The sequence below is a fragment of the Camponotus vicinus genome, unplaced genomic scaffold (assembly GCF_025532165.1).
Source record: "Camponotus vicinus isolate PSW18456_S1 unplaced genomic scaffold, iyCamVici1.0 SCAF_9, whole genome shotgun sequence".
Classification (NCBI taxonomy): Eukaryota; Metazoa; Arthropoda; class Insecta; order Hymenoptera; family Formicidae; genus Camponotus; species Camponotus vicinus.
The window spans coordinates 13678390-13700107 of record NW_028141981.1 but is presented as its reverse complement, the minus strand read 5'-3'; the positions used below and the strand labels follow the sequence as shown (position 1 = coordinate 13700107).

Genomic DNA, 21718 nt, shown 5'->3' with positions numbered 1-21718 from the left:
TTTTCACGTGGATATCATTTGAAGTAGAAACAAACTCCCGAATAGACCGGAATTATACGTGCAACGGTAATTGCAGAGCGTCTGCCAGCAATGGCGACATTAATTCGATCTATGACAATGCCAACTCTTTTAACACCGGCGATAATAATTGCGACAGTAGCAGCAATAACAATTGGTCTATAGATTGCCACTTTCACACGTGCAACGCGCCATAATTTAACGAATGGTAATCGAACTCCACTTCAGCGACATATTTAACCATACTTTACTAGCCGGCAATACATAGTCCGGCTTGCTAATCGAATCCATTTATGCCCATGTAAAAGGCCGCTATAGGCGGTTAACACCTGATAGAGTTATTTGCCCAACACAGGAGATAGAAAGAGTCTGAATTTTGTTTTTTAAAATACTTTGGAAATTGTTCAAGAAGAAAAGAAATATATATTATCTCGGTTTATATAATCAATATTCTAATGAACGATTTGCCTTCGATATCTTCTCTGAAAAGAGACAGCTGCAAAGTGATTTTAACGAGAATTGAATATTTCTCTCTTCGAAGTTTTAAAATAAATCAGTGAAAATGTCACCGATTAAAATAGTGACGAGATTTTACCGAAGATCAGTGAGTATTTCACAAATCTTTAGTGAAAACACACTTTGTTCCTTCGTCTTATGTTCCCCTGATTATTCCTGGAGAAAAGACAATAAGATTTCAAAGAGACAATCACCATCGCTAATGGATTTTCCTTCATGAGATTTAACACTATATTTATAACTGAACCCATTACTTATCAGTAATAATACATTATATAATCGATTCCATTCGAAAGACCGATGCTCTACTTATGCAAAGTGCGGAACAATGGCACCATCAATGAACAATTTTTCATCGGAGGCGGGAAACAATGTTTGCATCGCCCGCAGATACACACACACACACACATACAGAGCCGTCTATGGCAAGTGAGACGCGGCAAATCGGATCTGACAATGCATCGGTGGCGGCGCTTTACCGAAAAGCGGCGCGCTTGGGCGGTACACGCATAATTATTTCGGATAATTAGACATGACACGGCTGCCGCCGCGTCGGGTAGCGAGCGTAACGGAGTAATGTGCCTTCGGATCCATTAATGCACGCGGCCGAATTCCGTTGGCGGATATGCGGGAGTAAGAACGGGCGACGGCGACGGCGATGGCGCGGACGCCCGCGTCTGCAGCTGCTAATCGTGCGGCTAATTAGGTTAATTTCGGATCGCTTCTGCCGGCGCACCTGCAGCTCCTGACGCGGCTCTCGCTGGCGTTTTGCTACCGGGTGATCGATGGCCCGGTACGATTTCCATTTGCGACGCTGAGGGGAAAGGGGGGAGGGGGAGGGGCGGGAGGGAAGATTAATCTTTGTTTGTCCGGGCGTCCCAGATTTTTATTTCACAGGCTGGTTTTTGGGGAATGAAATCGCCGGCTTTCTGTCGCGCGGCTGAATGGCCCTCGCTTATCTGCATGACGGAATCTGAACCTATATAAACCACGTTAACAACGATCGCGGATGTGACTTATGGGTATGTCACCTTTTATCGCGGAGCGACGATACAAACGATGAACGCTTTTTAACACATGACGGCGATATCGCTGACGATTAAGCTGATCTGAACCCTCCTCTGGAGAATAGAATGCACTTTGATGATGGTTGCGATTAGGCAAGTCTCAAGTCTCTTATAATCATTGTGGATAACTCGTGGTCGGAAGGTATTAAAATTTTAATCATAATTTCACGCTACGAAGGAACTTCCACGACCATGCATGAGCAGCGATTGTATAATTGTAAAAAAATACTCAAAAATCGCCGGTCTGCGTTTTCCGCGCGGCTCAGCGCGACTTTCAATCCGAGTGGAATGAAAATCCGATAAAACCGAAGGCGCGACGAACGCGTTTCACGGCTTATCTGGTGAGGTTCCGCACCCGCAGCCCGGATGGAAAGCATGCGAATTACGAATGGGTTAACTGTCAAGTTATCTCGCATTATATTCCCCGTGTCAACCGCACATGCCCCCCGGTGTTTCGGTGTTATAGTTACGACATGCTTTACGATTTAACGTTCCGCGGATATGCGCCGCCCGCTAATGCGAATTCAGTACGCGTGACCCACGCACGATCAGATATCGGTAGCGCGGACCGCCGCCGCATCTATGTGTGCAGCGATTTTCGGCATCGAATCGACCATTCGTCGGGTAACGCGGTGAATAGCGTGCCCAAAACCATACGCGAATTTTCAAATCGATTCCGAATATTCGCTTCACAAAATTGTTATTTAGAGCATGCATTTTTGCGGAAAAAAAATTTGGCAATAAGACACTTAACCATTTCGCAGTTACCCCTTTTATATCAATACGGGAACGATGTATATCTGTTTATTTTTTTATATTTGTATTTGAGGTAAACATGCGTGTATATAGATGTTTACTTCAAATAGAAATATATAAAAAAAATATATGCGATGAATTCAATATATATTCATAAAGTAGTAATATGCGGTTTGCATTTGTCTGTGAAAATACGATTCGCGTAGGAAGCCGTCGCGAGATGCGCCGCGATTATAGAAAAATCGCGATTCAAAATTACACCGTGAGAATCCGACTAAAGTTGGGCATTCAAATTTCCGGTAAAGCAGAAAAGTTTTATCGGCGTGAATTGAAATTTTTTTTTCCCCTCCCTGGGAGAATGGCGTTGGTTTGTGCTTATAAAGCTTTATGAGAATATCCGGCGAGTCGGGAAATTCATGAATTTTCTTGCTCGCGAACTTAGCGCAAATTCTAAGTTTTGCCGAGCGTTTCCAGTCACGCAGCTCAATCGACGGAAACGGTTACGTATAGATATCGCACCGTCCGTTCTCACATGACGGCAACTAGAGTCGTAAAACGCGGCGAAAAGTACAATTCTATTATGCCCCTGTAGTAAAGTCATATAATGAAAGTAGCCATTTCGCGATATCGTTCGCGTTGCAGCATGGCAATGCTCTAGATATGTGAAGAGAAAGCAAATCTTTATTGTTTATACATTACATAATCTATCAACGCCTTTATAGCCTCTAACTAAAATTATAAAATACTATTACCTTAAGGGATTATGTCTAGTTAGTAGACCGAAAAAAGTATGATGTTTGGGAATTTTTTTTGAAAAGTGTAATAATTTTTTTTTTACAAATCAATTTTTATTCGAAAGTACAAATATTAAGGATGTTATTATATTTTTTTTAAAATAAAATATTAAAAAATGTAAAAGTTATAACTATTCTCCCGGATATTGTTTTTTAAAAAGCGCTGCGCGATGAGCAGTGCTATTCGAAGCTGATTCATCTGATATCAAAAATTCGATAAACTGTAGTTAATGTATGAAATTGTCTAGTAGATGAACAAAGGATTAATCGAAAAATTGTTTTGGGACAAAATGGCAGCCATTTGACACTAAGATATCCTTTTTCGACTTAAAAATTGCTCATTTTTTATTAAGTAAAAAAAAGTATTCATTAAAAAACAAAATCCTTCGTTCATCTACTAGGTTTTTATATGTGGAAGAAGCCTGTAAAATTTCAAGCAAATCGGTGTAACGGTTTTCGAAATATCTTGTTCACCGATTTTGAAAAAGTGATTTCGAGAAAAACGCGTTTAAGATTTGTGTCAAGTTTACTTTTAAATAAAATGCAGATTTTTTAATTTACACAGAATCATCTATTCCGGGTCCATATAATTTTAGTTTATTTAAATTTTTATATATTGGCTTGATAGCTCTCAAAATATCAGAGCTGAAGCTTTATAATCGTGTTTAAACAAAGTTATACATTCTGGCGCTTCATGAAACATACACTTATAACTCCGTCAATTTGCATCCGATTAATTTGAAACTTTTAGAAAATATTTTCAATATGATATTCTCCAAGAAAATGTAAAAACATAAAAACCGTTTTTTTTTACTTTTATGACTAAGCATAAAACAGTCTTACCCTTAAGCAATTTCTCCGATATATCGTGTAATAATTAAGAGAAAACGCTGTTGCGCTCGATAATTGTTGTTGCGAAAATTCAGTGTTTTTTAATCAAAAACCCGAGGCAATAAATTTATCGTATAAATTTGGAGTCGCTCAAGGATGGGAGGGGTGATTGGGAATTCGAGACCGCCAGCTCGTTGACAAGAGGATTACGCCGTAAATCAGAGCCTTTGGAAAACATAATCTGTCAGTGGGCAAACACGCATTACGCTCCGAGTCGGAGCTCCGATTTATTTTCAACATAGAGTCCTCGACGGTTAGCAATTACACGATATTTAACGTTTCACCGCTCCACGCGCGCGTATTTATGTGTATCAAATTAGATCTGTCGGCGTTAAACTCATTATATTTTTTATGCCCGTGCATTCGTCGCCGAACTATGTGCGGTCTGCTTTTAAAGGAACGCGTTTCCGCGTTATCGTTGTACTCCCGTGACAGTTTCAGGTATAATTTCTCTCTCTTTCTCCCTTTCTCTCTGTCTCTTTCTCGGGGAGATTTCATTTTGCAGCGTTAATTACATTTCGGAGACTTAATGAATTAAAATTAAAAATCTTGACAAGAATATCTTTGTGCGCTGTGGAATTTTAATGGGAAGCTTTTAACAAAAGATTTGCAACGCTTTCGCGAATAAATCCTCTTACTTATATTATGTAAATGTATTCTTGTACATTTTGTGCAATATTAAATAAAATTTGGTTTTCATTTATTTTGGCGCAATTGCGTACGCATCTCGTATTATTGTTATTACTTTAGCTTGTAAGTAAAAAATAACCATTTTTTTTAAATATTTATGTTAAATTCTTTTCATAAAATATTTATGTTTATGTTTGTTAGTAACTTTCTCGCGAAATCGCTTCGCAATTTCCGTTACCTTGTCGGCTCGAGACTCTATCGAGTCATTCGCAGCTATTGATTTTATTACGATAGAGTCGTCTTCTTTTTCACGGATTTTGCATGCATCAAACGTGACAACCAGATTGCGTTTGCAAAAGTCCCGAAGTGTCGCGTGATCGATGACGCGGGCGCGTGATCGCGGAAACGTCGGCGCTGGGCGAAATTAAGCGTGAGCGATCGCCGCGGATGGAAATTACGTCGGTAGTTTGAGTTTCCCCAAGTCAGCGGTGATTCATGCCCACATATGTTGGCGGGCCGCGCGCGCCGGAGATACGAGTAACACACAAAATATCGGGATATCCCGCCGACTTTCGGGTTTAAAAGCAGTTTTATCCCTGCGGAATCCATTCGCGGATGCCCCCGCCAGGCCGCGGGTAATGCCGCTGGCACCGTAGTTCAACGTCGTTAAACTTTTTCATCTGCTTTTCAAACTCAAAGCCGGCCGAAAGTTTTTCTTCCGCTTGCGGATGGCGCGAGGGAGGGGGGAATGGTGGCACTACATAAATGCATTCTACCCTTTCGCAGCCCTTATTCCTCCTCCTGCTTTTCCTCCACCTCCTCAATCTCCGCCCTCCTCCCTACACATATTTCTCTTTCTCTATCTCGGAAACGTAAGTTTTCCTACCGGCTGGGAAAATACTTCGCCTCTCCGCTTTGCCGCGGGTCATTACACCTATAGATTTCACTCTCTTCCGAATGCGCCGCCACCTCGAATTGTTAATCAAAACTTCTTTCCGCATTCGCGTGTCTCATCCCACTCCGCTCTAGCCCCCCTGTCGCGTCACTTTTCGTCTATCGAGACGTTATCGAGAGAAATCGAAACATAAGGCCGTTTTTCAATTATTTAGATACTGGCTTTAATTTGTTCTAAGTATTAATATTGTGCTTTATATTCTAGTACCGTTTCATTCTCACGGAAAATTTCTTTTTGGCAGAGACGATACACTCGGATATGAACAATTAATACATGAACAGCTGAGAGATAATTAAAGGAATATGCAAAGTTTCGCAATTTTCGAGTATAAACTTTGTATCTTAAATTAGTCACGTGATCACGCATTCTCCAGTTTTACTTTACCATTCCCTAAAAGTAACGAGTGGTTGGCGTGTTCGCCCACCATAATAACATTCCATCTTATTTTCGGTCAAGTGAAATTCCCTCGAGATTCTCTTTTCTAAGAAGTGCAATTTTGTGCCGAAATAGAAGACGATGATTGTAGTATTCAAATATATGAATCTAATAAATTTGATAAATAACACAGGCCTGTGAAATTTGAGCTTTTGTCAGTTACAAAAAGCAGAGTAGATGAATCTGATAGATTTTGTGACGCTGAAAACGAATCTGGCCGCAGAATTTCTCCAGCACGTCAGGTTTTTGAGTAATTTGTAGTTGAATCGCCCAAAAATCACTATTTTGGCCAATTTCATGAATTTATTATAGGAAAATCAAATTTTTTGAAATATTTCTGCCAATGGCATCGTATAGTACTCATTTTCACCTTTTAAATCCACTTTCGATTACCGCTGCACGATTTTTTTTTGCTCAGATATACAAGTTATAAGACCGGTCATGCACAGGGATCCAATAAGCCATTCTAAATTAACCGTGCCACCTCTCTATCTAACTACGAATCAAAATTAGGGTAAAATCATATATTTTTAAGTACCTTCTGTCACTTTTTGAAATTAAAAATGGTGCATCCAATATGGCGGATAGAATCACAATAAAAAGGCATAAAATTTAGAAAAATTTATCAAAATGTGTAACAACTGTATTAGATATTTCTTTACAATATCTTTTTAGGCAATCGAACCTGACATATGTCAGTCTTTTCAAATTTCAAGATGATGGATCTACCATATTGATGTCTATGTAAATTTTCTTTAACGTAAATTTTCTTATAACTTCATACTTATATATCTCAGCGAAAAAAAATCGTGCGGCGGAAATCGAAAGTGGATTTGAAAGGTGAAAGTGAGTACTATACGATACCATTGGCAGAAATATTTCAAAAAATTTGATTCTCTCACAATAAATTCATAAAATTGGTCAAAATAGCATTTTTGGGCCATTCATCTACAAATTATTTAAAAACCTGACGTGCTGGGGAAATTTTGCGGCCAGATTCGTTTTCAGCGTCACAAAATCTATTAGATTCATCTATTCCGCTTTTTGTAACCTCGCAGACCTGTGTAATTATTAAATCTCAGTACATTTTAAGGACATCGATAAGTATGTTTACATTAAATTTTAGTATATAAAAATCTCCCACGATTAGTTAATTTAGTTAACACATAATGCCCATATGTATGTGTTATTATTTTAGAAATTTCAAACATTTTTTAATTTTTTCTGTTTTGTTTAATAATTATAAATATATTTTAGAAAAAAATATAATTGATAAAAGAATTTTTTCTAATATAAATAAATTTGTCTTTAAAGAAATGGAAACTGGTTAAAATAATATAATATAATTCTGTTTAAAGTATTATATATCGAAATATTATTCTGCATAAATTGTTATATCGAACAAAATAATATAATATTATATATATATATATGTATATATATATATATATATATATATATATATATATATATATATAATATAATATAATATTATATTATATATATATATATATATATATATATATATAATATTATATAATATAATATTATATATAATAATTATATTATAATTACGAAATTATATGACAAATAAAATGAATTATTTGATCATTTTAACATTTTAAGACAGTGTTATATAAGAATGTGTTTACCGGAATATTTTATATTCGTATTGATTTGCGAAAAACGAAAAACGAAATTAGAAACAAAGCGTTTGGAATGATTTAAACGGACTCGATGAGAGGTCCAAACTGACGCGTGGATATGAGAGGTAACATGCGTTCACGTGAGAAACCCTAATGCTAGTTTTTCTAGTTGACAGAGCACAAAGCACAGTGAACCGTAAGGGCGCACTGGAAGCGCGGGATATTGGCAAACACATTTTTGAATATCGTTATATTATATTCGGTCCGATAGAAAATGAGAGATGGGAAACGTGGGAGGGGGCCGCGCGCTTATAATACTTTCAATTTTTTTTAATAATAAATATACACGTCATCATCACGTGCGTACATCATAATAACGTAAATGTAATAATATAAGGATATTATCCGATTATATTAAATAATATTATAATTGCATGTACAATTTTTATTAATCCATTTAAAATATTTTGAAATAACACGTAGATGCATTTATAATGTAATGCGAGCACAGAACGGTTATTCGATATTTTAATGAAATAAATCTTGCGCGAATATTAAATTGTTTTTCGACTTGTATAGATTCTAAATATATACGTATATGTAATATTATACTCGTCATATCAGTTTCAGATTTTCCCTACGTTTAGTTTCAACGGAACCGGCTATCATTGTAGCTTAATTCCACAATTTTAAACGGCAACAAAGAAAACGTAAAACACCTTTCTCGCTTCATATTTATTAAGCCTTTGCGGTTAAATTATGGAATCAGAAACTTTATGCATATAGCATTTCGCTCGTTTAACACTCTTTTTTATAATTTCACCAGGGACAATACGTATTAATTTTGCACAAACAACATAGGAAGCATTTCTACATCGCAATATTTTGAAATTACAGGGGAGAAGTACGAGGCATCGTTCTCGGACAACGTGTACAAGGTGCATATGAAACTAATGATACGTTCAGTCGCGATGTCCGATTACGGCAGCTACAAATGCATATCTAAAAATTCCCTTGGCGAAACGGACGGCAGCATTAAGCTCTATCGTGAGTATAAAATACATTTCTATATCATTTTAAATTATTTTTATTCAATCGACCGACACCGTATAATGCGAATTGGAAAACGCGTTCATATTCTTGTTTATTAGCGCATTACAATTTTGTCATTTACATAGATTTGCAAATTAGCAAACGATTCTACTCGTTTTAATCCAAATTAAACTTGTGTGCGCTCGACTCGTATAAATTAACATTCTCAAACATGTTTTAACGCTTACATATAAATCGACCGATCGATAATAAATGTTTGTTCTTTACCCCGCGCGCGTCAAATATTTTGATAAATTGTACATTTTAATCGCGCACATGCATCGTAATGCGACATAATTTATTATTCTTATTCGCGCGTACGCGCATTATTCGTAACTTAATTTCCTCGTTATTTTCCTTCCCGCACCCTCTCCAATATATCGATGACGGTTGCGCTAATCAGGATTATCTCGTGAAAAATTTTACGGCTACGTCAATATACGTGATGCGATTACGATATGTCATCAAACTGATCGCGCAATTTGCGCGACGGCGGCGATCAGAAAGCGATCCGGCAAAGTTACGACGGTAATATTATATTAACGCGATATAAATGATTTATCGGGGGCGTATATCTCGACCGCGGGGCCGATATCGATTCTCGCGCTGGTTTTCGAACATTTGTCAAGCGGTCGCGCTTATCGGCGCGGCCGTCGCACTTTCCCTCGTTCTTTCCGCGACTTGGACCGCGCGTTATCAGAAATCGTTAGTCGCGCGATGAAGAACGCATTCAACGGATGAGAAATTAAGCATCCCGACGGGATCGACGAATCGTCGACTATCAGACGACGCGATAAAGCGAGCAAGCGAGTTCTTTAGGAGACAACGAGCGAGAAATATTGCGGGTATATAAGTCGGCTTTGAAAAGTGAGACGCTGGCACCTACCGCCAATCGTGGCTCTCCGATAACCGGAATCTCTCTCGAAAGGCGCGAGGCTCTGGGGAGAAATGCTGGACCGCGAATGCACATGCGGGCGGAAATGGAGGAGCCGCTAGGGAGACATCAAAATCAGCGTGTTTTATTGTTGACAGGCGTATACGCGATAGCGAAAGTTTGCTACCGTGAAAACGTAATAGCGACATACATTCGAGTCAAGATGTCAGATATACAGTACCGGTCAAAAATATATCACCTTTTTTTGAGGATAATTTAATTCAAAGTGTATACAGGGTAGGGCAAAAGTTCCGGAATTGTAATTGTTAATTGCAAATTACATATTTGTTCTTCGAAACAACTATGTGTTTTCTTTACACCAATTAATTCCTCTCATTATTTTGTACATAAAAGTATTAAGTAATCGAAAAATGAATATTTTACAAGATATTTTACGGTTTATGTAAAATTAAGAAATTATTTCAAGCCTCATAACTCGGAAAGTACTTAATGAAAACTAACTTAAGTATGGTGTTTTGGAAAGCTCTCGACCTCAGCTATAAGAATATGTAATAAAAAATAGGGGTTGCCATTTAAGATTTTTATGGTGACCTTGACCGCGCTTTTCAAGGTCATCCCAAGGTCAAATAAATACCATCAGCTAATCGATTTTTTTTAAGCCATTTTTTCCTGTCTAAATCATTTTTTCAAAAAATTAATATTTTCTGAGATATTTAGCCGTTCCGGAATTTTTGCCCTACCCTATATATATATTTAATTAATTTTTCTTAAGTTGCTGTGTTCATTATTTAATGAAAAGTCTATTGTTAAGTAATCTATATATCTACTATTAAAACATGTGACTAGACAGAAATATATACACTTTGAATTAGGGATGCTTTGTATGTACAATCCCAGCAAAAAGTAGCTGAAAATCAATATTAACGAATATATCCACTTTTGGTGTATTTTGAGTATTTTGGTGTATTATGAGAAATTGCGTGGAATATTACAATTTGATCTTAGCTACAGTGCAGAGATGTATTTTTTAATATTTATTGCGTTTTTACTGAAATATTTCGAATTTTGTTAATCGAAATGATTAACTTTTGGCAGAGAATTTCGCCTTGTGTCAGATATATGGCTAATTTCATTGAATTATATTTAATATCTTTTTAATCAGTTAGTACTTGTATAATATTATTTGACCAAATATTTCCTCTGTATCTAAACTACACTTTTGCAAATTTTAAACAAATTCTGAATATTATTTCCATGTGTTTTTGTCATTTGAATCGACGCGGTTATACGTTTCCCATAAGAACACATGTTAATTCGGTGCAAATTAAAATCCTTATAACTTGTGAACGCTTTAGTGAATCGATTTAAAAATTGTACTGAAGATTCTAAACATATGTAAGGACATTCTGTACAATTTTCATTAAATTCTCAATATTTTGAAAATAGGTACAAAACATCCTTAAGTTATTCACTTTGAGTTAAGTTATTCTCAAAAAACATAAAGGTGATATATTTTTGGCCGGTACTGTAAATCGGATGGAGTGGAATGTCGCGTCAAAAAGTACTCGACAGAAAAAATGTTATTTTTGTTATTGTGAATTTACATAATTTAATCGATGATATGTTAGCCGAAGAGTGAGTTGGCGTTTCCGCGCGGCAAGAATAAAATTCGTTCGGAAGAGTTCCTGTATCAATCATCGCCGTCGGCTAGATACTTTGCCGGTATTTTCCTCAAACTCCTCATTGATTCGATATCAAGAGCGAGTTTGTCCCTGTGATAAGGAGCGCCGTGAAAGTCAGCCCGTCGTGTCTGTCTCCCCCGCAAATCCGCATTTCCCGAGAAAGCGGTGCGGGCGGTGAATCACCGATAACCGCGAATGTCGATCTAAGTTTCCAACCCTTGTCGCTCCACTCATTCCTTCCTTTTACCGCGGCGAAAAAAAGAAGCCCTCTCCTTCTCCTTTATCGATCAGTAATTGTAGGTTTTCGCCTTGGCGCCCCTGCAGATTGAACTTCCTAGCTTTGTGCTTTACTGCGACCGCCGAATCGACGGATTACCGCTAAGCCGCTTAAATAAGCGTTCGATTGTGTCGACGATTTAATGCGCATTAGCATTTTAATTCGGCCTTTCAATCCGTACCGAAAGTTGCTACAATGGCAACCGGAGCGTTACTAGTTTTAATTGCTTAACTTTATTTGAATGACAAGAGGGAGGATGCTTTTTTTTCCATTAATTGCAAACGTTGTTCTTAAATCAAATCGTACGTTTAAGAATGAGAGTTGGACTTTATCGCAATTGATTGACGATTATTTATTGTTGGTATAAATTAATTTTAATAATTTTAATTTCTTAATTTTTTCAATTTCAGTTTTACTATAAATAATTTTTTGTCCTTAATTTTTTGTTTTAAATATTAATTTCAGGTTTTTAAATAATTAATTAAAATTGAGAATTCGAGGATTATATTAGTAAATTTTATTAATTAAGTAGTTTTTAAATTTTAAATATCTTTTACTACGCTTTTTCTGATCAATAACACAGGCCCACAAAAAAAAAAAATTTGTTTGACTATGAATCAGAACATAGTATTCCCATGTATTTTTCGACGCTGAATCCGCATCCGATGTCCGTTTTATCGCATCACGTCAGGTTTAAGGGCAATTCAAGGTCATATCGTTGAAAAGCGCATTAATGAGGCCAAATATTGTATCTTCATGTTTTTGAGGTTGCTAAATCCAAATCCGGTGTCCATTTAACCATATCACGTCGAGTTCAAGAGTATATCAAAGTTGAATCACACCCTAACGCCCCCCTGCAGGGCAGCGCGCCTTCGCTGGCTTCGTTACTCCAGAGAATCGGAAAATGGATCATTCTACACATCCTTCATTGAGGCAGTTGTCACCATTTCCAGCATCCTCTGGGGCAGCAGGCATTCTATATGCACGCGCGCACACACACACACACACATACACACAAACACACACACACACACACACACACACACACACACGAACACACGTACACACGCACGCACATACAGACCTCATGCACTCGCGCACTCATGCAAACGCCGGCGTTAGCGTACACACACAAAAGTGTGTGTCTGGTTAAAAAAGCTCAAACACGCTTATTTAATGATTTACTCACTGATTTTTTAAAGATATAAATCGTTACTGAACGTTCCAAAAAATTTATTCTCAGGCCTTTGGGTTGTTTGGGAGTAAAGTCGCTTGGGGTCTTAGAGCTCGATGTTAGACTCTCAGACCTTCAATCTGTCTGGGGGCGCTTTTCAACGATATGACCTTGAATTGCCCTTAAACCTGACGTGATACGATAAAACGGACATCGGATTCGGATTCAGCGTCGAAAAATACATGGGAATACTATGTTCTGATTCATAGTCAAACAAATTTTTTTTTTTGTGGGCCTGTGTAATTGATCGCTTATTTTGCATAGCTTATCGATTTTTCTGATCAATATTGGACGTATTTTTCATTCATCCTGATTATATTTAATTACATTGATCTTGATAAGAAATCAAAAGAAAAAGACTTTTTCTGTTGTCGGCTAATTATCACTACCAGCTAACTATTATCGTCGGCAGATACATATTTTTAATGAGCATAAATATTTTATGCTCATTAAAAATAAATATTCGTGAATTATCATATCCGAAAATATATAATTAAATTTGTCAATTGTTCACATCACAGATATGGATTAAATAAATTCTGCAATAAATAGTGGATAAGAAATGATGCCAAACACTATGTAAAGTAAATTCATTGTTGTTGCGAAATATTTATAACGTAATATGTATAACGTAAGAATAAATTTATTTGGAACATTGTGTTCCTTAAACTTTAAATTAATTATTAATTAAACAATTGATACGTTATTATTCATTTATTTAATGCGTTTAGTTTAATTTCCTTAATCGATTACTTTTCATTATTTTAATTCATTTAATTTAATGTCTCCCTTTTCTCAAGTTGTTAGAATTCATTGCACTTATAGAATTCGTTGTACTCACTCGAGAAAATGGTTTATTATGCATGAGTCAAACAGACGTGTGCAGACAATACTTTGCACAGCACTTCCGAATTTCAATGCGCGACACTTTGTGGAAACCTCCACCAAACTAATTAAGACACAACGCGACGCAATGAAACAAACGCGCGACACTTTGCACAGAATGCCCGCAAATTCCACATTCACAAAAAAAAATCAATATATATTATAAATCAATATAATAAAATTTAATTATTGTAAAAAAGTAATAAAATTAATTATTTTTTCCTTTTATTAATACAATAATGCAGTAAAATATTGTCTTACTAGATTTCTGATCCATATCGCAATAAATAAATCGTAACACGTCGTTTGCACATAATCTATATAATTTTTTATACAACACGGATCTCTGCAGATTTATTGTACATGTGTACGTGATGTATTCTAATTAACTTCTTTATAAAAGTCACGAATAGTTACATATTATACTTAGTGTAATTTACTTACAATTAGTGTAATTTATTTATTTAATACATTAATTCAATAAGAGGATATTAAAGTATTATGAATTTTTGCAGATATACCAACGCCTACAACGGAACCGACGACGATAAGTACAATGCCCGTTCCTACTACTGTGGATCCAGGTAAACATTATTTAATGCAATCTATTATTCATAAATGTGTATGCTACCGACGTATCAGTAATTGTACAGTTATGCAAACAATTCTAACAAGAAAAATATTGTTACTTTTTTTTAGTGGAAAATATTCAGTGGTCGCGACAAAAGCCGGTGCCCAGTCTAGAGCCGGGTTCTAATGAAATAACCGACGCATCTTTGTCGACTGTCGTCAGAAGCGAAGGTACGCTCGGTTTCCATTATATTCTTTTAACTTGTTTTTTACGCTATCACCAGCTGAGATTCGCGCTAAACAAGGTTAAAGCCTCAGGACAAACACTAGGATATTTTCAACGGAAAGACATCGTACAAAGTCATTTAATTTCATTTTAAATTGCGTTGGAATCTCCTAATAAAAGAAAATTATAAGAGAATCTTGCTTTCTGTAATATGAAATTATAATTGTTCGTAATACAATAAAAAATAACGTTATCTACTAGAAAAATGTTTTTGTTGAATGCAATTACATTTATAATTCACTGAGAGAGAAAAAGAAATATTACGTATATATAATTGAAAGTGTTTCTCTTGTATAAAAAAAAATAAAATTCGTTAAACATTGCTTACAAGTGTAATAAGCTCGAAACTATGTAATCAATGAAAGACATTTCAGATTGTTCAAAAAGTCGCAGCAGGCACGACCTGCAATTTTGATTTTGTTATACGCATTCGTATTATAGTGAGGAAAGTTTGTTCGCTTTTCTGTCATATTTTAATACTACGCACATTATAAGTGGCAATTCCAACTCTGCATCCGCCGTTGTTGCAATTACGTCGGCGACAGTTACGTGTGTTGTCAAAACAAGTTTGAATATTCAAAACTCTGATCGTGCGAACCTCCTGAAACTTTTAGAGGAAACAAAAATCAGATTAGCCGACTGTGGCTGTGTATGTGTGCACGTGAGCGACGATGGTGAGATTTGGCAACCGCATTGGGACTTGAATGAAAACTACAGTTTCAGATGCCTCGAGGGATCTGTACTTCCTAGTGATTATCGCTTTCCATTATTCACTCAATGTAATTAAGATTACACCTAGTGAATAACGAATGAATTAAAGTTGATGCATAATAACTTGTTTATTTGGTTTTCAAGCGATTGATTGGACGCTAGTCTTGTGTCTAATAATTTATACAAAATAAAAATACATTTGCAGTTTTCAAAAATTTTTTAATACTAATAATAATTTTAATAATAATTTAATAATAATGATTTAATAATAATTTTATAATCAGATTTTTCCTATATATGATTAGAAAAAATATCGAGATTAAAATTGAGAAAAGAAAAGAGAAAACAAAAAGAAAGAAATTTTTCTTCCGGTTGGCAAGGTTGACCGTATGCATATTGAATTTATAATGTTATTTATATGTTGGTTTCGATACGTACGATCAAACTTTCGTAATTCAAGCAATAAAACATTGATCTATACGATCGGTGGAAGAGGGGCACTTGAAAACACGTCACCTTCCGCAAATACGTTGCCGCGACCCAAAATTCGCCGGGATACGTCGTCTTAAATCATCGGCCCCGACGTAATGCGAGAACTTACACGCCGCCGGGCAGTGGCGGAACTTTCGTGCGGAAAGTTTCGCGGAAGGCGCGAAGTTTATTCCGCAAAACTTCCAGCAACGTGCCACGCCACCGTGGAGAATCCCTCCTTCTCCCATAGCTTCTTCCTTCTTTGTCGTCCTCCACCTCGACAAACGCGGAACTCTCGACGGGATTTTGATGAAATCCCACGCGGTTTATGAACTACCGTACCCCGGCCCAACTATGGCAAGTAATCTGCACCCGGGAGCTGCCACCCCGGGACGGTATCCGAACTTGTTTCGATTATCATGTAAACTAGTAGGTATAAGCAAAGTCGCGGCAATTCGAGGAGTAGTGAATTGGATGCGATCTGGTTACGAAATGATTCTGGCGTCCGGGGCGGATACGGGCACAATGAATACTAAGGCGAAAGATAATGCGTAACTAGACGGCTTGACGATTTACATTGAGTAATTTTTTCCGGAAGGTATAAATAATAAATGCGACGGAAAGATTATGGAAAAATATTCATGGCAGTTTATTAATTTTCACACGTTCTCTCCAAAGTATTAAAAAACTATGACATATTTTTCAAGTTTGTCCTTTTCTATGAAATATTCCATTGAATAGATGCTTTATATATTTTTTAAAAATATTGTGAAAAATTGGGATAGTATATTTTGCTCGTATTTTTTAGAAACGCGATCTCGTAGCAGACCAAGCCAGGAGGGGAATCACGAGGCCGATAACGTCATTGACACTAACAGCCACAAAAGTATCGATGACATCGGACAACGAAGAATTGACAATACGGCGCAGTCAATGTCCTCTACAAGTAGCACGTGGCGTTGCGTGACGCGATCCAGCGCAGTGATCTGCATAATAGTGCTTTCCGCCCTGTCGTAGTCATCGCGACATGGGGATGATTGATCGAAGTCCTTCCAACTTCAGGATAAAATCCTGTAAATCTCTCCTCGTGCAAGGGATCAATTAATCGACGAGTTAAAAGGGTGAATAGCACAGACTCATTCAAGAACCCACAGCGAATATTATACGCCGAACAAGAAAGATGATTATCATACTAGGACTATGAGTTGTCTTGTGTTTGTTAATGAATGAAACTGCTCATATTAGAGATTTTTCCCCTCCCCGGTTTATAATATATTGCATTATTCATTTTTTTTACTCAATTTTTGATATCACTGTGCAAGAATGCATTTGGATTGAAAATATAACTGCCAATATTGTCCTATTCGCTAAATGCATTCTTAATTACTTTTTTTATATATCTATGTATATATTGTCATATAAAATTCAATAACGTTGCATATATATATAAGTTTAAAACAAAAGTATTGCTATGAATGCTCAAATTTATTTGCAATAATGAATGATAGGAGATAATTAATGTAATTTACGTATATACACTTAATATCTTTACATAATAATATGTATAATATTAATAGTATTAATTAATTTTTTATTCATCGGTTTCTACATCTGTGATTCGTTGTCTGTAATTTGATAATCGAGACTTCGACATGTCAGCTGATTTTCATCGAGGCTTACTATCGGACACTTTTTAGAAACGAGATTTTTCTCATCTGATTCCACCATCATCACCAAATCCGTCTCTCTAATCTTTCTTTTATCGGGAGAAAGACTTTCAAATGGCGCGCATCGTTAGCGAAACGAGACCACCCAATTTTCTTCAAAGGAATCGACTAATTTTTCTTTTCACGTCCGAATGATTTATCGGAATCGCTTGATACTCGTATCTGAATCGTGATTATATACTGACAAATCGATTGCAGCAATATTTTATAAAAGATCTATAGATATACCGAACTTTATCAATGTATATATCGAATTATGAATATTTTAATATTTTACTTGTTCAAAACATGATTAATATAATTTGTAATGACTAACACATCGAATGTCAATATCGATATCAGACATTTTTTGTGAGATATTAACGTAGTTATTACGTTAATTAGAATCATGTCTCCATCATTCATCCATATGAAAGAGCTTTTGAAGAGGAAATTCGGCCTACTTGATTGTTGAATAATTATTAATGATTTGCGCATAGATAGATACAGTAGCGAATTCATACCGGAATATTGATAATGTGATTCAATAATAATTAGAAATATTATACGATACGTTATCCATATTTCCATACATTAATTTTACACAAAACTTGTATAAGAGCATATATGTTGAAGACATTTTAAAGAAATTATTTTTCTATCGCGCGACTGTGCATGATATTATATATTTTAGTTAATTTTACTTAATACACACAGGATAAAAAGTTAGCTATCTGTACTTTTATGCTGATTATTAATATTAGCCGCAATGTATAATAGCAAGTATAAAATAATGTTCAACTTTTTCAACGCATTATCAGTCTGTTATCTTCAATTGTAATTTGTTTTGGTTATATTTCTGTTTGAATCTAATTGTCAATGAAGAAGATTGATCAATCTAAGTGTATAAATTAGTATATAAGCATAGAGATTAATGTGATGTGTGCGAAATTTGAAGAATGAATCAAAAATGGCGCATGCAACGCAACGAAGCAACTGAGACTTGTAAATTTTCCAAAATTAATCACTTGCATATATTTGTAAATAATGTTATGATCATATGGATCTTTTTTTCCATGATATATTATCGCTGTACTAATTGCATTGATAAGAACAGTTTTGTATATATATAAGTCCCCTCAGAGAAAGTAAGAGTGTGAGTAGTTGTCGATGTTTTTATATATGTGTTGTTGGCTGTTTCCGCAAATGAAGTAATTGTATTCCCGATTTGTATTACAGTTTCACAAGAATTTCGTATCTGATTCTTCTTATGCTATTTCACAGAGTTAATTAATTAATTAATATTTTGAGTTATGTAATTTCTGTAAATATAACATTTCTCTACATTTAAAATGTTAAGTGCAATTGTTAAGCTACTCTTAAATTAAAGACAGATTGTTATTTCTAAAATCATTTATATAGAAGTTTTATACATTTGAAGTTTATATAGAAAAGTTTTATACATTCGAAATTATATAATATTTTACATTATTTCGCCGAAATATTTTTTACAACGTATTATTTATATCTTATTATTGTACATTGTTAAAATGAATGACATATTTAATAATATCAATTTGAATATCGCGGTTCAGAAAAGTGGAGCGTTTGTAAACGTGCTCTTATGTTGCGCATGACAAATTTCGCCATGAGAAAACAGTGCATCGTTTGAAATTTCAAGTGATTACAATTCGTATATTTGTATTTAAATTAACATGAGAGAAAATTCAATATCAATCCACGTCCGCTCAATGATACAATCGAATTTTGAAAATTAATTTAAGTGTTACACACACTCTAAACAATAATTGTAATCCCTTGATATAAACCATATATATATTCTATGTCACAACTCAGGTGCTCCCTGGAATCCAGATGTACATATTAATTACAAGTCTATATATATACGCGTACTGTAAAGTGGATGGAATCACTGTAAATAACTGCAGCCAGCTTTATATAATGTTAGAAAGTGGTACACGATAGGTCGATTATAAAAAGGCATAAGTTTACACAAAATGTAATTAAATACCTGTATATGTTTTTTGAATGTATAATGTTATTCAAGATTATATCTTAAATTTTTTACAATTTTCTTCATTAAACTATCATACACAATTTTTGCAAAATACGAATCCATAAGAGCATAATTGATACGATTATTGTATAAATCTAAAATAATACGTTTCATTTGTATGTATCACGTGTGTGTATCACACATATTAAGTTAAATCAGTATTGAATTAGCTAAATAAATTATTTTGCAAAATAAATTATTTGTATAATTGAATTAATGTAAGTAAATATCGTGTATCACATTAGTTCAGATTTCTGTTAGCTGTAATTATTATAGACGGGGAAAAGATCCGATTTCAGTGAGCTTATTATCGCTTCCTAGATATTAATATTCAGAAGAATTAAAATAAAAATTATGTGAATTAAAATAAAAAATTTCATAGAAATCCCAAAAATATTGTAAAGAGAGTTATGTTTCCATTGCTGTAGCTATAGAGATGAATCATGTTGTAACTGAATGAATGAATGCAAATGGGATGAATAAATATCGAATGTTTAACCCATTTTGTATAAATCCTATTTAGATGCATATTTTATTAATTTATAAATTCTTTCCTTAAAGATCAGTTTTTGATTACAGAATTAATGAAAATAATCAATTAATAGTAAAAAATTATCAGTTAAACTTTTTTCGATTTAAATCAGTAAATTTTAAATTTTAAGAATTTCTGGAATCTGGTGATTCTTGACATTTTGTTCTATGTCATTTAATTATATTGCTCCGATTTTCAATTTACAACAGTTCCCGTTTAAATCATTGGCTTAAAATATCAGATTTGAAATTCTAGAAAATTTCTGGAAATATATTTCTAGAAATATATTTTTCATATTTTTAAAACAGGATTACGCTCATTTACAAACATAAGTTTCTTTCTCCTATTAATAATATAGTTTATTAAATTCTTACTATACAAAGTCACAAATCATTGATCCCTCTAGAATTCAATAAAAAATTAATAAAAAATTAGTTAAAAGGCTACAAGGACCAACGCAATGGTGGAAATATGCAAAAAATAATAAAACGGTTATTACAATAAAATAACCATATGAAAATGTTTATTTAATTTGAACATGACAAACGCCGCGTTTCAATCCAATTCGGATCCTTTTCAATGTCGACTAACAAAGAGAATAATAAACATTAAGATAAAATTAAAATTATCCCTCTAGAATTATTAATAGCTTATATTAATAGGTATTTAATTTATTTTAAGTATTATTTTAGAGCTATTTAATTTAACCTAATTCACTAATTAATCAATAATATTTAAAATTTATTAACTTACCTTATCTTAAACATTCTCATTCTTACAATATGCACACTTGTTATACACTTTCGTATTCTCATTTTGTTTTTCATATATTTATTCATATATATTTTTCTATAACGGTTTATATCATATAATCGATTAAAAGTATTTTATGTACACTGTTCTAATATATATTAATTTAAATCGAGAGATTTGAAGATAATTTTTAATAACATGTTTTGTGTGACGCGCATGTATTAATTCGACTGCATAGTTTTTGATTTATTAAGAGTTCTTTGAACAAGCAGATTGCTTTATTTCTTAATTTCATTTTCGTAAAATAAAAATAATTAATAATTATTTAATTAATAATTAATAACAAACGTATAAATTGATGATTCTGATATTGTTTATAATTTATGAAATGTTTGCATAATGTATAAATATAAATATCATATTTAATTTAATTTGAATTTAAAATTACATTTAATTTAAAATTCTGTATGATTCGATAAATATTAATTTTATTCGAATATAAAGCTGTTAAGCCAACTCATCGTTTTGTTTGAATAATATTTCCTTAATAACTAGCAATCATAATGCGTAAATATCTACATACGATGCTACAAGTATATGCCCAATAATGGTGCAACTTTATATGATATATTAAAATATTTATGACGCTCAATATACTTACCAATTATGCGTGAATTTTATGTTGTTATAAATTATTTTCGCATTATTTCAATGGAAAAGCATGATGATGAGTTATCACCGAATGGAAAAATTGCTTTGCTTCGATAGGAATGTTTAAGAGGAATTACTATAAAATATGAATACAAAATATCAAGCAAGTCTAAAACGAAAGTATTATT

The 21718-nt window shown here is 34.3% G+C and overlaps 1 protein-coding gene and 1 long non-coding RNA gene across 4 annotated transcripts in view; one reads left to right on the top strand and one right to left on the bottom strand.

Annotated features, from left to right (window-relative positions):
• Positions 1-9822, bottom strand: part of LOC145976881 (uncharacterized) — a 29671-nt gene extending 19849 nt beyond the window's left edge. For both annotated transcript variants that reach the window (XR_014440343.1, XR_014440342.1), the window contains exon 1: positions 9687-9822. This is a non-coding gene — a long non-coding RNA (uncharacterized LOC145976881). The remainder of the gene's footprint in view (positions 1-9686) is intronic.
• Positions 1-20051, top strand: part of LOC145976874 (lachesin) — a 371398-nt gene extending 351347 nt beyond the window's left edge. For both annotated transcript variants that reach the window (XM_083108341.1, XM_083108342.1), the window contains 4 exons: positions 8606-8755; positions 14289-14357; positions 14473-14574; positions 16620-20051. In XM_083108341.1, the coding sequence (XP_082964467.1) occupies positions 8606-8755; positions 14289-14357; positions 14473-14574; positions 16620-16828 (530 nt within the window). In that variant the 3' untranslated portion in view covers positions 16829-20051. The remainder of the gene's footprint in view (positions 1-8605; positions 8756-14288; positions 14358-14472; positions 14575-16619) is intronic.
• The last annotated feature ends 1667 nt before the right edge of the window (positions 20052-21718 follow it).